Below are 15,209 nucleotides of genomic sequence, written 5' to 3' on the forward strand. Positions count from 1 at the left end.
CCTTTTCTTCTTGTTTGAAAAAAGTTAACTTTGAGAGAAGCAAATATCAACAGAAACAAATATAAAATACAAAGCTTTGAAAGTGAGTCCTCAAAAGACAAATGGTCAAAGAATATGAAATTCTCAAAAGAAGAAATAAAGTCACATGAAAATTCTTAAAAATCACTAATGATCAAAGAAATGCATGTTGAATATAATGCTTATGTACTTTACAACCATTAAGCTAGTAAAAATCCTATAGTAAGGAGAAAATTCATTGCAAGAAGGGTTACTGGACGACAGTCATAATAAATAATTCACTGCTGGTGGAACTATGAATTAGCTTAATCACTTTGGAATACAACATTAAACTGTGCAAGTTACTAAATTATTCATATCCTTTAACCAAGAGATCCTACTCCTGGGACTACATCTGAAGGAATTTATTATTATTAATAAAAGACCCACATATATAAAAATAATTACATTATTATTTCAGATAAAAGATAGCTGGAAACAAAATGTTCCCAATGGTTATTAAATGCCTGAACAAATTATGACATTCATATAAATTTAACATTATTGTACCATAAGAAATGATAAATATGAAGAATTCAGAGACAACTAGGAAGATTTTTACAAAAGAATGAAGAGTGAACAAAGCAGAACCAAAATGGATAGGTGTAACTTTGACAATGTAAATATCAGGAAAATCCTCCCCAGTGAGATAGGACTCTTTGACTAAAGAAAAACAATAAAATTCATCAAATACAGTGAATGAAATAAAAGGACACATCCATACTTTCTATTAACAAGTGATAAATTACAATCTTTCCAAGAAAACCCAAAATGGGGATACAGAGTTAGATATAAGAGAAAATAACTGAACATATTAAGAGGTTACAGGGTCAAAAATAAGTGAGCATGTAGCCTTGCTATCTTTTGTCCTAATCAGATCAGAGTTCTGGGCTGGTTTTAGAAGTGTATTGTTGCCTGAAGAAAGATAGATTCCTCTTTACAAAAAGTCTGAGTAAAGTCTGGATGATTTTGGCAGGAATATTCAGAAGGGATTTTTTTTGAGGCTCTTTAATATTCCATTTAGTTCAAAGGTTTGGTGACTGTTCAATCAACAAGATTCATTAATTGCTTACTATTTATTAAGCACTATGAATACAAAGACAAAAATGAATTAGTTACTGCCCCCAAGGAGTCTATATTCTATCATGAAAGACGCCACTTATAGATAAAAGTGTACACACACATGCACACAATAAATATAAACTAATTTTTGGGAAGCCACTAGTAGCTGGAAAAATAAGGGAAAGAATCATGCAAGAAGTGTTTGACCTTAACTTTGAAGGAAAGTAGGTATTCTAAGAGCATGAAGTAAGGATGAAGTGTATTCTAGACCCGGAGGGCAGTCTATATAAAAGCAGGGATAAAAGGAAAAGAAAAATAAAAAATGTGAGCAACAGCAGGAAGGTCCACCCAGTTGGACAAAAGAGAGTGTGAAAAAGTATAGTTTGTAAGAATCTTGGAAAGTTAAGTTGGAGCCAAGTTGTGAAAACTTTATAGGCCAGACAAGATCATATATAATTCCAGAGGAAGTAGGAGCTACTGGAATTTAATGAACAAAGGAAAAACTGGATAGACTGTTTAGTGAAGTCAAAAATCAGGTGACTATGAGTAAAACACCACCACTTCTTGGAGAGTGCCTGTTTATTTATACTGTTTCAGTAATACACTACCTCACAGAGTTGTTCAGAAAGTACTTTGTATATTCTAAAATGCTATTTAAATATTAGTTAAGCATGAGAATGTTGGCTATGAGGTGATGGGATTTTTTAGATTACAACTAACTCAATAGTGATCTGTTCCTAAGACAAGAGAATATGATTTTTATCAGAGGAGAGAAGATGTATCACAGATCTTGAGTTATTCTGATGAAGAATTATGGTAAAGGTGTTTTGCTGACATCTAAGATGGGGAGGCTCAGATACAAAGGGAGTGAGTACTGTGTTGGTGATCACAGAGGCAGAAGGAAATCTCTGAATAATGGCAGGTGAAGAGAAGTTGGTAGCAGAAAAGTGGATAGCAGGTAGAATAGGGTGTCTCAAGGTGTCTCTAGGACAGCGGTTCTCAACCTCTCAATTTGTAGCAATGAGAATACATAATGCATATCAGGTATTTACATTCCGAATCATAACTGTAGCAAAATTACAGTTTTGAAGTAGCCACCAAAATAATTTTTTGGTTTGGGGTCACTGCAACATGAGGAACTGTATTGCGGGATCATGGCATTAGAAAGGTTGAGAACCACTGCTCTAGGACCTTTGTCTCCTGAGAAGACTTGCTGTCCTTGTGGATAGATGCAGAATCAGGAATGATTAAAATCACAAAATGAGAACAGGATAGTAAGACATTAGTTTGCTAAAATCTCAGAGTATGAAATTCTCCAAAGACACAAGTCAAATAAAATAGGTCAGTCATTCTCCAGTGGCATTTAGAAACAATAAAGAGTAAGATCTAATGACATATTCATTTACAGTATCTTCCAGGAAAGTTCATTTTCTTATTCAGATTTGATTTTTGCCTTTTTAATACTTATAGTCATTGATGATCCATGACTTTTGACAATTCTCCTTTAAAAAAAACAACCAACCCTATATTTATCATTATCTGCAAAACCTTATTTTATTTACATGTATATCATTTAATTTTTCACTCCATAAAATGAGGATAATACTTGCTGAATAGACTTACCGATATTCTTATAGGGATCAAACATGTATATGTAGTGCTAAGTGTCACTCTGGTTACCCTGCTTATAGTAGATTGAAAGCTTCTTAAGGACAAATGTTGTTTAGGTTGCCTGTATATCCAGCACCTAGCTTAGTGTGTTGCTCATAGTCGTTACTTAATAAATGTTTTTGGATTTGAACTGCTTAGACTTGAATTTTATGCCTTTTTAATGATAAATATCATTCTTCTTGACTCTTATAGGATTCATAGATTTTAGAGTTAGGTAGGAAAACAGGCTAACAGATAAAATATTTTTTTCAAGATCATGAAAGCAGTAAGCAGCAAGTCAGTGATTTGAATCCAGATATTTTAAAAATTCTTTAAGTCAAATCTTCATTAGTAGCAAATATTGTATTCCAGCAACGTTAAGCAATGCATTCATCATATTTGATAGTACACATACTATTCCACACCTATAGTTTCCCACCTTAGCAATGAAGGGAAAAGAACATTTTTCCTAACTTTTCTTTGGGGCCAATTTTATTCATTACAATTATACAGATGAACCTATATTTTTCTAAATATAAAGCTTTCCCCACTATTCTGTATTGTCTCTCCTTAATTGATAATGCCTTGCTTTCTTTAGGGTCCATGCCATGTATTCCACATATGAACGTTTCCCATTCTCAAGCAAGAAATTTTGTTACGCTTAACTGGTTTAGGGGCATCTACCCAATCAGCCAGTAAAGCCAGGGAAGTATGGCAACACCCCCTTCCTACCACTTTGATCTAACAAAATTTGTCAAACTTTCTACTCAAACTCTTTTTCAGGCCCTTTATGAACAAAGTTTTGGGATCTATGTTGGGGCAGGTAAAAAGGGTACCAGGGTTAGACGGGTTTTCTTTCTATCAGGACACTGACACAGAGCACAGCTAAAAGAAGGCAGAAAGAAAAGGGGGGAAGCTGACAGGATCATAGGTTTAGAATTGGAATGATCTCATATACTCCCTGGGCCAAATCCATCTATTTAGAGATGGGGAAGATAAAGCACAGCTAAAAGAAGGCAGAAAGAAAAGGGGGGAAGCTCACAGGATCATAGGTTTAGAATTGGAATGATCTCATATACTCCCTGGGCCAAATCCATCTATTTAGAGATGGGGAAGATAAAGTATCAGCATTCAAACCCCTCATCTTCCAGAGTCACGTAAGTGGTGAGGCCCAAACCGCTTCCCTTCTGGATGGGTGCGGGGTGGGGAACGTCTCCGACTCCGACTTAGACCTTTCCTTGAGGCTTAAGAGTCCACTAGATCCTCCCCTAGTGAAGAGATACAGGGAGTACGGGTGGGGAGACGGGACCTGCGCTCTGTCTAAACCAGAAGGGGACTGTGGAGGGTCCCAACCACAGGGGCGGGCCGGTTCAGAGTCAGCTAGATCTCCCCGGACAAGCCACCAAGAAGCCTTTCCGCATCACCTGCTGAACTTCGAGCATCTGTCCCAGGCAGGCAATCATCCTGCTCTAGCTCCGCCTCCGCGGTTGTCGGACAGCTCCCACTTCCGGGTTCCTCTAGGAAGTAGGGAGGACTTGGAGCCCTCCCATCGGTTCCCTGGCAGATGGGCTCTGAAAGTCAGGCAAGGAAGAAAGTTAAGGTGGTTTGTGGAGAGCAGGTTGGCAGAGGTTCTTCATCTTTTTGTGTGTGACCTGGTTCACCTCGGGCAATCTGGTGAAACTCGTGGACCCTTTCTCAGAATGGTTTTAAATGCATAAAACAAAATGCCTAGGGTTATAAAAGAAAACAATGATATGGAAAGATCCATGTGTGAAGAAATCAAAGTCATCAAGAATCATATGAAAAAATGTTATAAATCACTTTTGATTGAAGAAATTAAAATTGAAACTTCACATTTATCAGATTGGCCAATGTGGAAGTAAAGGAAAGTGACAAATGTTGGAGAGGATGTGGCAAAATTGGGATACTAATGAATTGTTGGTGGAATTGTGAACTGATCCAACCATTCTGGAGGGCAATTTGGAATGATGCCCAAAGGGCTATAAAACTGGATACCCTTTGATCTGGTAATAAATACCACAATTGAGTCTGTATCCTATAGAGACTATAAAAAAAGGGAAAGGAGCTGCTTTTACAAAAAAATATTTATAGCAGCTCTTTTGTAGTGGCAAAGAATTGGAAATGAAGGTAATGTCCATCAATTGTGGAATGGCTGAACAAATTGTGGTACATGTTGGTGATGGAATACTATTATGCTAAGAAATCATAAGTGACATTATTTCAGAAAAAGTTGGAAAGATTTGAAGGAAATGATGCAGAGCAAAATAAGCAGAACTGGGAGAACATTATACACAGTAACAACAATATTTTAGAATGATCAGTTGTGAAAACTTAGCTACTCTCAGCAATGAAATGATCTGGGACAATCCTGAAAGACTTATGACTGGTAATACTATCCACCTCTAGAGGAAGAACTATTGAGTTAGATGGATGGAGATGAAAGCATACTTACTATTTTTTTGCATCAGGGTACTTATGGTTTTATTTTGATGTTTTGGTTATGTATGAATGTGCTCTTACAACAGTCTCCACTATGGAAGTACATTTTGCATAATAGTAAAAATGAAATAAAAAGATCTATGTACTATGTATGTATTTATGTATCCACATATGTGTGTATACATCTATTTTTTATCTAACAGGGAAACCCTACTTTAATATGAAGTATTTTACAACTTAAGAACCAATACTATGTATCTATTCCAAGGCAGACGAGCAAGTAAGGGCAAGACTTTGGGTGTTAAGTGACTTGCCCAGACTCACACAGGTAGGAAGGGTCTGAGGCCAGATTTGAACCAGGACCTCCTGCCTCCAGGCTTAGCTCTTAATCCACTGAGCCCCTTCCAACTTACATTAAAAAACTTTTCCCCATTGACAAGAGGATGGCTTTAATACATTTAAGAAGATAGATCTTTGGTGACTATATTGATTTATTACTAAATAAGAAGTAGTTTTATGTAATGGAAAAAGCAGTGCTCTTGTAGTCAAAAGGTTTAAGCTTTGTCACTTGGTATATCTGATTGTGAGTGTGTGTGTGTATGTGTGTGTTTGGGGGAACAGAGGGGATTAGGACAGCAAGTGGTTAATTGTGGAACTCAAATGAACTACACTGCTTCCATCTTTTGATTTAATTTAGGAGTTAGCTCAGGTACCTTTCTAGTTAAATATGGATCTAATCCCATTCTAGTCTTGTGAGAAAACTTTATCCAATTGTGAAAATTAGGAGAAAATTTTATTTTATTGTTTGAACCTAACCTTGCATGGCTGGGAACCTCTATCTGTTGCTTAGAGATCCTTAACTAAGGACCTAGGTTATGCTGACCAGAAAATCAAGTCCAAAGCTTGATACCAGGAGTTTTCTCACAATTGTGAATCTCAAGCAACACCTATTTTTTATCTGGAAACTGACACTATACTGATCAATCAGTTATTATTTCCATGTTCTTTTGATTGTTTACAGACACTTGGTGGGAGTGGGATACTTCTTTTTCTGAATTCAGGGAATTGTATCTTTATGGGAGAGTGAGTTTATGTGGGAGAGCAAGTGATGGTTCTTGCCCAAAGAACTAGAGGCTCAGCTCAGACTCATCAATCCGAACACATGAAGGTGTTTATTCAAGGATGATACAGATAGTATGTGGTCAAAGTGGAAGAAAAAGCCAGGTGATGGAAAAAAGGCCTCTGCAGCGATGGAATGACTGCAATGCTGCAGTGATATAGGTTGCTAGATTCATAGAGAGTTTGGGGGATTACCTCCCCCTGTTCCTGGGAACTCTCTATCTTTCCTAAGAATGTTCCTTCCCTGGGCATTTTGGAGAAGTTCCAAGCTAAAAAACAGGAAAATGGGCATTGAGGAGGTGGGTACTCTTTCAGGTAGAGGTATGTTTATAAGAGTCAAACTCCATAAGGTGAACTTTAGGGTGCAAAAAGAGAAAGGGGGCATGTACAGAGTTTGGGAAATTTCCCCTAATGATAAAGATTTTCTCTTAATTGCAAAGATCCCCAGTGCCATGTCCTGTTTAACATTACCTTTCAACCACTGAGATATCTTGGGTATGCTCAGGCTGGAAATGTTAGGCAAGCTCTTATCAGCTGGATAGAAGGCACAGGGAAAGCACAGGATGGTTTATACTTTACTACATTCTAATTTACATTATTTGCTAACTATTAAAAGCCTAGGATCTCAAAGCACTGAGTCCTATTCTCCATCACTGCTTACCTCCATCAGTACTTATTCACTCCTCCCCTCTGTTCCTAATCTTTTATTCAATTAGAAATCAGATTACTTACTATTGTATTTTTCTTTTAGTTAATTATCCTTACTTGATTACTTGTTTTTAATGTCTAAAAGTCTGTCTCTCCCACATTTGGGTACAGCCCAAAGCTGAGAAAGGGACTTGTTCCCAATTTGTTAGGCAATTGGTGTGCATTGCTTACTAAGTTTATATACTTGTGGAGTGTTAGAGAGAAGATATTGACAAGACTGACAGTTGGTGGGGGAAGGGGCAACTGGGAATGGCAGTTGGTCTTCTGACTGACTTTCTTTCTGGTCCTGGAAGTGGAAGGAGCTCTCTCCCTGTCTCTGGATAGAATTGCCTCTATTCCTGAATTTCCCAATTGTGTGCTCTACCTGGATCCATGTGATTGTGTTTGTTGGACAAAAGGATTTAAGGGAAGCAGTTTGGACTGTAAGGTTGGTTTTTAGGGGCATCAGCCCAAAGAGACAGGCCCAACCACCTCTGAAGATCAGAACTTTCTTCCTCTTGCTATCTACTGTTAAGACTTTGAACTTAAGAAAGCTAGCATTAGCATAGACAGTAATAACAGAAACCCTCCACCAAGCTGTGAGGCCTGGCCTCAGCTCAAAAGCTGAGAGAGACTCAAACCTCATCTAGGGAAATCCCTCTTCCCTGATACCTCCCCAATCCAAACTTGTTATTAAAATTTATCTTTATTTGAATATCACAGTTAGATAAAAGGACTAACATTTCATGGGACATAGAGGGAGCTGAACCTCAGGACAGCCATTCAAATATAAACGGTCCTTATTGGACCCCTGCTGGGAAATCTTGGTCTGGGGAGAGGCTTGTCCCTCATGAGGGTCTATGCTTATCTGTTCTGGGGTATCTGCAACATCAATCTATAGAGAAGACATCCCCTCAGGCTATCATAAGTGGCTCATTTCTCAGGAACCCCATTTTTTCAAAAATAGCTTCTCAGTAGGGGACATCTCTCTCCTTTTACCTCACCGGCAGCCATATTTCCTCTCTCTCTTCAACTCCTCTATTCCCTGCTACAAAACCTTAAGTATCCCCTGTTCTTCAATCCCATCTTATTTTAGCTATAAATATTTCAGTTTTTAGAAGAGCCAGCTAGGTTTTCCAACCTATTTTGCCAAGAATTTGGGAAGAATTTAGTTGGAGGGGTCAGAGATGTTTCAGAGAGATTGGGCCTACATACATTTCAAAAGCTTGGGTGACTGTGGAAAGCAGTCATTTTGAGAGTAGTATTGAGTGCAACTAATCTGCCTAGCAACACCACAGCCAAATAAACCACTCCTTCTGAAGGGAGGAGGTGACTCTTAAAGGGCCAGACTTAAAAACATTTTTTTTCCCATTACAAAAGGCTTTTCAAGATACAAGACAGCAAAAAAAAAAAACCTATTTCTTGCCATGGGTTATTTAGCCTTGATTAAACATTTCTTTTATATGGTTTACAACTTATGTTTTGTCAAGATTCCAGATTATATTTGTTTTCTGCTTACTATCTATGAAAATTTTCAATGGCTGAATATAAGTGTAAATCACTTGATTTCATTCATTCCCACATATGCTGGAGCATTATTCTTCTTAATCCAATTATGCTATGCCCTAAAAAAAATGTGTGCATCTAATTTATGGGAAAAAAGCAAAAGACAATAAAATGGCTGTGATGATTTTAACCTTGAGGGAGGAGATGATGCAACTAAAGCAAATGATTAAGCAACTGACTGAGGAGAAACAAAGTGTCAAATATATTAACACACAACAAGACATACCTAAAAATAACAATATAACTAAGCAAGGAAAAACAGATGTGGTTGAAGGGGTAATACCACTATTGCCACCAAGAGATTAAACAAGCCTACAACCAGACAGAGGCATAATTCATATTAAAACACATAAGCCATTTACAGCAGCAGACCTTGAAAGTCTGAAAAAACAGATGCCTTCCTGGTTTTCAGAGCCTGTGAGATGTTTGAAAGGATTTAAAAGAGCAATTAGGCTTTATGATCCAAATTTCCAGGACACTGAAATTCTTCTCTCAGAATTATTTTCAAAAAGGGAAAAGCAACAATTCCTTGATGAAACAAGAAACAATCTGAATTTAATATCATGGTCAGAGGAAGGAACAGATTTGGAGTTATCTAATAATGAAAATCTGCATTATCTAAAAAAGGCCAGAGAAGATCTATTAGAGGCAATGAAAAGTTTTTCAAAAAGACCAGATACTTGGGGACAATTTGGGAAATTGAGACAGGCAAGTGGGGAACATCCATCAAAGTTCCTTGATAGAATAATTAAAGTAGCAGATGTGCTTGGATTTGAAAATTTAATTGAACAAAATCTCCAACACATAAGGAGACAATTTGTGAAAGGCATTAACACACCTATAAGATCATATTTTAAACTTCAATGCCCAGACTGGGAAACACTAAGTCTGGAAGATTTAAGAAAAAGTGCAACTTACATATTCACAGGTCATAAAGAAATCCTAGAGGAAAAGGATGAAATAATAAAAGAGCTTAAAACCAAGCTCAAGGAGGCAAATAGCACAATTAAATATAAAGAAATTGAAGAAATAATAAATCTAGCCACTCTGCAATCATACAAACGCACAAGGAATTACACACAAAACAATCAAAGGAGAAATGTACCCAAATGTTTCCTATGTGGAAAAATGAGTCACATGGTTTAAGACTGTTATTTAAAGGCACAATTAGTCCAAGCTAACAAGAAACAGAGATCCTGGAAAAGCAACATAAAGTATAGCAGCAACAACACACAAGCAAATGCAAAATGTTGTCATTGTAATTGCAAGAATTCACCGCAAGCATCAAATTTAGAAACCATGGAGAGATACATCCAACAAGGAGCAAAACCATGTTATTCACAAGTAGTCTCAGGTGCTGCTAAACAAAGTCAGTTATGAAGCCAAGTGCATGTGGTAACACCAAAAAGGAGAGATGGGAAAGGTAATGGGGAAAATGAAAAGGAAGGAGACTGCATGCAAATAGAAATTTGGGGTCCAAAAGCACAAAATAAAACTAAAGAGCAGATAGAAGAAGAAATCCAATTAGATAATGATGTAACAGAGATTAGAGAAAATTTTTGGAACAGTGGAACAAGCTACAAAGAAAGAGGAAGGAACAGAATTGGCAAGAGTCTGTAATACAAAAACCTTAAACTTATTAGGACATTATAACTTTAAAAGCAAAGAACATGAAAAATTAGATCCAAGCAACAGTGTTTTGCAACATTTCTCAGCACAAGACAAAAGTAACTTAACAGAAAGGAAAGAATATACTTTAGAAACAGAAAGTTTAGCATAAAAAAACAGAACCATAGAAGACACAAATAGTAGAGGGTTCTAAAGATTCTAAACAAACTGCAAATTAATTAATTGAAGCACATGAGCAAATAACAGAATGGTCTAATGGGGAGGAAAATGGAATAACAGAGAACATTCAAATTAGCAGACTTCCTAGAGACAATGACACTGAAAGTAGGGATGAGATTACAAAAGAACACACCAATGACATAATAGAAAAGTCAAACTTAAATCCTTATGCCAAGGAATTCCAACAAATAGTAATTCCACAAGAAAAAGTAAACACAAACATCATTACACCATCCTTAAGTCTCCATGATAATGCAATTCTATTGCAAACTGATGATGGATTGCAAAATGAATTTTCAAAGCAACAAGAGATGTCTGTAGCTGAAGAACAAAACTGGGATTTGAACAAAATAGAAATACATGCACCCATGGTCCAAGTATGCCAACAAAATGAGAACATAGAATCAAGGGTCATGATAAAAGTGGGTAATGAAATCTACCCAGCTCTTATCGATACAGGGGCAACTAAATCTGTTTTAAAAATATCGCCTGAAGACGGCCAAATCACAAGTTACGTACAAATAATGGGGACTATGGGGAAAAAACAGAGAGTACCAAAACTAAAATAAAAAATGGTAACTCTAGGACCCCTAACAAGAGAACACACATTCTTGTTAATCCCAGAATGTCCAATCAACTTTCTTGGGAGAGATTTTTTTGGTGTAAAATTGGAGCAACCATTCAATGTGATAAATTGGGAAAAATCTTTCTACATCTATCCAAAGACTCTTTAAAACATTATCCATTGCTGTTCATGGGGCAAGTGGATGATGAACAAGTTCAGAATGAAGGTACAATATTTGAAATACCAAGTGATATACCAGAAGGACTTTGGGCTACACATTCTACCTGACAATTGTTTCCTCAGTTATTTCATCTTTCACCTGCAACTATATCTCTATATCATGTATGTATGTATGTAGGTAGGTATTCATCTATCTATTTGTCGGTCTGTTTGTCTATCTATCTATCAATTGAGAAACTAGACAATAGGCTTAAGATTTCTGGGTTAAGGAACAGCATTACCAGAGCCATACATCAAGATGACTTAGGAAGGAAAGTATAGGAGAAATTAAAATGGAGAGTTGGGAATACTGGAGGTAAAAAAACTAATTTAGAGTCTGTTACAATGGCCCAGGTGATGATAGCCTGAACTCCATGAAAATTAAAAATATTTAATGTGAGAGGTTAAATTAAAAATCCCCTAACAGATTGTACACTTTTAAAAACTGTAAACTCTATAGGCAATGGTAAAGTTTTGTAATACAGTATAATAATTACTATTGCTTTTGCCAAATGCTCACAAACCTTTCCTTTCCCCAGTCTAGGATTCCACTAGGAGTTGAAATCAAGATCATTAGCCTATATAGATTGTAGAATTTTACATTCTTACCTCTTTTTTGGAGGATTTTATATTTTTGAAGGCACTCTTTTTGTTTTCTCAGTTTTGTTAGCATATTATTATGTACAATATGTACAATTATATACAATATGTTCTAATTATTCTTTGTAATTCTTTTGGTTTCTTTGTGATTTTACCTTACTCATTTGCTATTTTATTGATTTTATTTTCTTCCCTTTTAAATCAGATTACCTAAAGGTTTATCATTTTTATTGGTCTTTATAACAAATTAGCTTCTAATTTTATCATTTTTTCATTTTTTTGTTTCTAATTTATCTTTATTTCATTTTAACATCTCTTTTTGTGCTTATTTAATTTACTTATTTAGGAAATTTTAATTAATTAATTAATTAGGAATATTTTTCCATGGTTACAAGATTCATGTTGTTTTCTCAACCTTCCCCCTTACTCCCCTCCTGCTGACATGCAATTCCACTGGGTTTTACATGTGTTGTTGATCAAGACCTATTTCCATATTATTAATATTTGCACTAGGATGATCATTTAGAGTCTATATTCCCAATCATATCCCCATCGACCCATGTGATCAAGCAGTTGCTTTTCTTCTGTGTTTCTACTTCTACAATTCTTCCTCTGAATGTGGATAGTGTTCTTTCTCATAAGTCCCTCAGAATTGTCCTTTGTGCTTATTTTAGATTAGTCTCATCCATTTTTTGAAAATTAGAATATTTTATCATTACTAATCTTATGGCAACTTATCAGATCTTCAAACTTTTAAAAGAATGGCTCAGCAAATGCTGAGTTCTAGAAAAGTTCTATAAAATATTTTGTGGTTTGATTGGTATGGCACTGAATAAATGAATTAATTTAGGTAGAATTGACATTTTTATTATATTAGCTCAGCCCACTCATGAGATATATTTTTCCAATTGTTTAGATCTGACTTTATTTGTGTGAAACGTGTTTTGTAATTGTATTCATATAATTTCTATGTTTGCCTTGGCAAGTAGATTCTCAGGTATTTTGTATAGTTTAGGGTGATTTTAAATGGAATTTTTCTTTCTCACTCTTGCTGCTGGACTTTGTTGGTAATATATAGAAATACTGATGATTTACATGGATTTATTTTGTATTCTGCAACTTTACTAAAGTTATTAATTATTTCAACTAGTTTTTACTCAATTCTCTAGGATTTTCTAAGTATACCATCATAACATCTGCAAAGAGTAATAATTTAGTTTCCTCATTGCCTAATTTAATTCCTTCCTTTTCTTTTTCTTTTCTTATTGCTAAAGCTAGTCATTCTAATGCAATATTAAATAATATGTAATGGAGGGAAAGAAATGGAGTCTCCCACCACTGAATTCAGGATCAGAGTGTGTAGAGATGGAATGAAGCCAAGAGGTGGAGAGAGAGGGGATAGATTGGTTTCTCCTCTCTTTCCCTGGTAAACCCCACTCTGATTGCCTTCAGATAACAGGTTACTGTTCCCTCATAGACTTGGTTGAAATAAAATACAAGACAGATAGCTTCTTCCTCTCTGAGAAGTGTAAATTTCCTCCCCCCAAACTCCAAGTGTCCTTTCCTTGGATACTGTGAAGCAGGCACTTGATCTGGTAAACAACTATTTATTCTAAAGGATCACATGAAAGGTAGGGCAAGTGAGTTGTGGGATAAGGCAATAGGAAGGTGGGAAATAGAAAGTCCCTAAATAATATTTGGACTCCTTCTCCCCAAATCCTGTAGGGTCAGGCTTTGCCTACCTGACCCTCTGGGGTCAATTGCGAGAACTGTCCTGATTCTTAGCTGTCCTATATATGATATCACATTCAAGGCTGTCTAAAGGGATTGAGAGGAAATCTTGCAGTGAATCGCTTTCTGGAAAAGTCCTATTCACTCTGGCTTTATTTCCACTGGATATTGGGGTCAGGTTTCACAGGAAAATGCCCCAGACTCAGAGGTTCACTTATATCAACCTTCCTGGTGGGTTTCCCAAAGAGAAGGGAGCTCAACTGGATATTCTCAGTTCCTCTATTCCTTCTCCAGAATTCTCTCTCCTTCCTGACTTTCCCCCACTTGAGATAGTATTCCAGAATGATGAGTTTGCTTTCCTCTCTTACAAATAGTGGTGATAATGGGCATCCTTGCTTCCCTTCTGATCTTATTGGGAAGGCTTTCTTATTTCTTATTTCTAATTTCTATGCTTTCTATTATTTTTAAAAGGAATGGGTGATGTGTTTTGTCAAAGGCTTTTTCTGCATTTATTGAGATAATAATGTGATTTCTGTTAGTTTGGTTATTTATATGGTCAATTATGCGGATAGTTCTCTTAATAGTAAACCATTCCTGGTGTGAATCCCTCCTCCTCATAGTGAATGATCCTTGTGATATTTGCTGTAGGAGGGCAGCTGGGAACAGAGGGAGGAAGCATATCTGCACTGTTTGAGGAGTGAAACAGGACAACCTGGGGCCATTGGTACCAGACCCTAGAGGAGATGTTTATCAAGTCCAGGTGCCACCATGCACTCATCTGCAGGAGATCCAGGGTGACCTGCAGAGTCAGCATGTGGAGCTTGTTGTGCAGAGCCAGGAAATCCTCAAGGGCAAACTCTTTGATTCTACAATAGCTGATGAGGGAACGTGGACATTAGAGGACAGAAAAATAGCTTACATAGTTCTTACCAAGACAAAGAGAGATGCAGCAAATTGTTTGACCTCTCTCTTAGAAACTGAATATGCAGCTGATCCAAATGCAAAGGAAACTTACCCAGAAGAGATTCCAGAAAGAAAACCCCAGTTTTTACTTCAGTGGAGCATAAATTGACAAAGCCCCAAGAAGACCAAAGATGGAACAATTAAAAAGAAATAAAGATAGACCCCTATCTGCATTTGTAGGGGACAGACCTGGCTTCCCTTCCCCCCACCCCAGGAGATCAAGCTGTTTATGCAGATAACAAACCAGTTTCTACTTAGCTTGGGGGGCAGGAGACAAAGAGCAATTTCAGGAATATCAAAGGGTCAGCAACCTAACATTTGGCTAAGTGAAGATAAACACTCTTTAGATAACAACCCCCTCATAAATCTAAGAATTGTCCCCCCATCTTGGACCCAACATTCCTGTGTTAAGGTTTGTTTGTTAGATAAGAACTCTGTAATGTATATAATCTGTTCCTTAATGTCAAACCGATGCAGTTTTCCGTTAGGGAATTCTTCCCCAGCTGGTAGATTCCTTATTTCTCTCTTTTATTAATAAATTATGCTTCCAATAATCAAAATTCTAGGTGTTTGAACTCATTTGTGAAGTGTACCACTTCAGTTGGAGGCCCCAGCGAGATCTCGAGCCCTGGGACCAGGAGATAAAGACTTCGGAGAGGGCTGCTGTAAGTGTGTGTGTGTG

At 36.8% G+C, this 15,209-nt stretch overlaps 1 protein-coding gene across 1 annotated transcript in view; it reads right to left on the reverse strand.

Annotated features, from left to right (window-relative positions):
- LOC100619691 (zinc finger protein 250-like) overlaps positions 1 to 14,378 on the reverse strand; it is a 50,376-nt gene extending 35,998 nt beyond the window's left edge. The window contains exons 1-3 of the mRNA XM_007488866.3: positions 14,293 to 14,378; positions 6,544 to 6,617; positions 4,194 to 4,340 (exon numbers count right to left, since the gene is read on the reverse strand). Coding sequence (XP_007488928.2) covers positions 4,194 to 4,340; positions 6,544 to 6,617; positions 14,293 to 14,378 — 307 coding nt within the window. The remainder of the gene's footprint in view (positions 1 to 4,193; positions 4,341 to 6,543; positions 6,618 to 14,292) is intronic.
- Positions 14,379 to 15,209: the final 831 nt, after the last annotated feature.

The sequence above is a fragment of the Monodelphis domestica genome, chromosome 3, assembly GCF_027887165.1.
Source record: "Monodelphis domestica isolate mMonDom1 chromosome 3, mMonDom1.pri, whole genome shotgun sequence".
Classification (NCBI taxonomy): Eukaryota; Metazoa; Chordata; class Mammalia; order Didelphimorphia; family Didelphidae; genus Monodelphis; species Monodelphis domestica.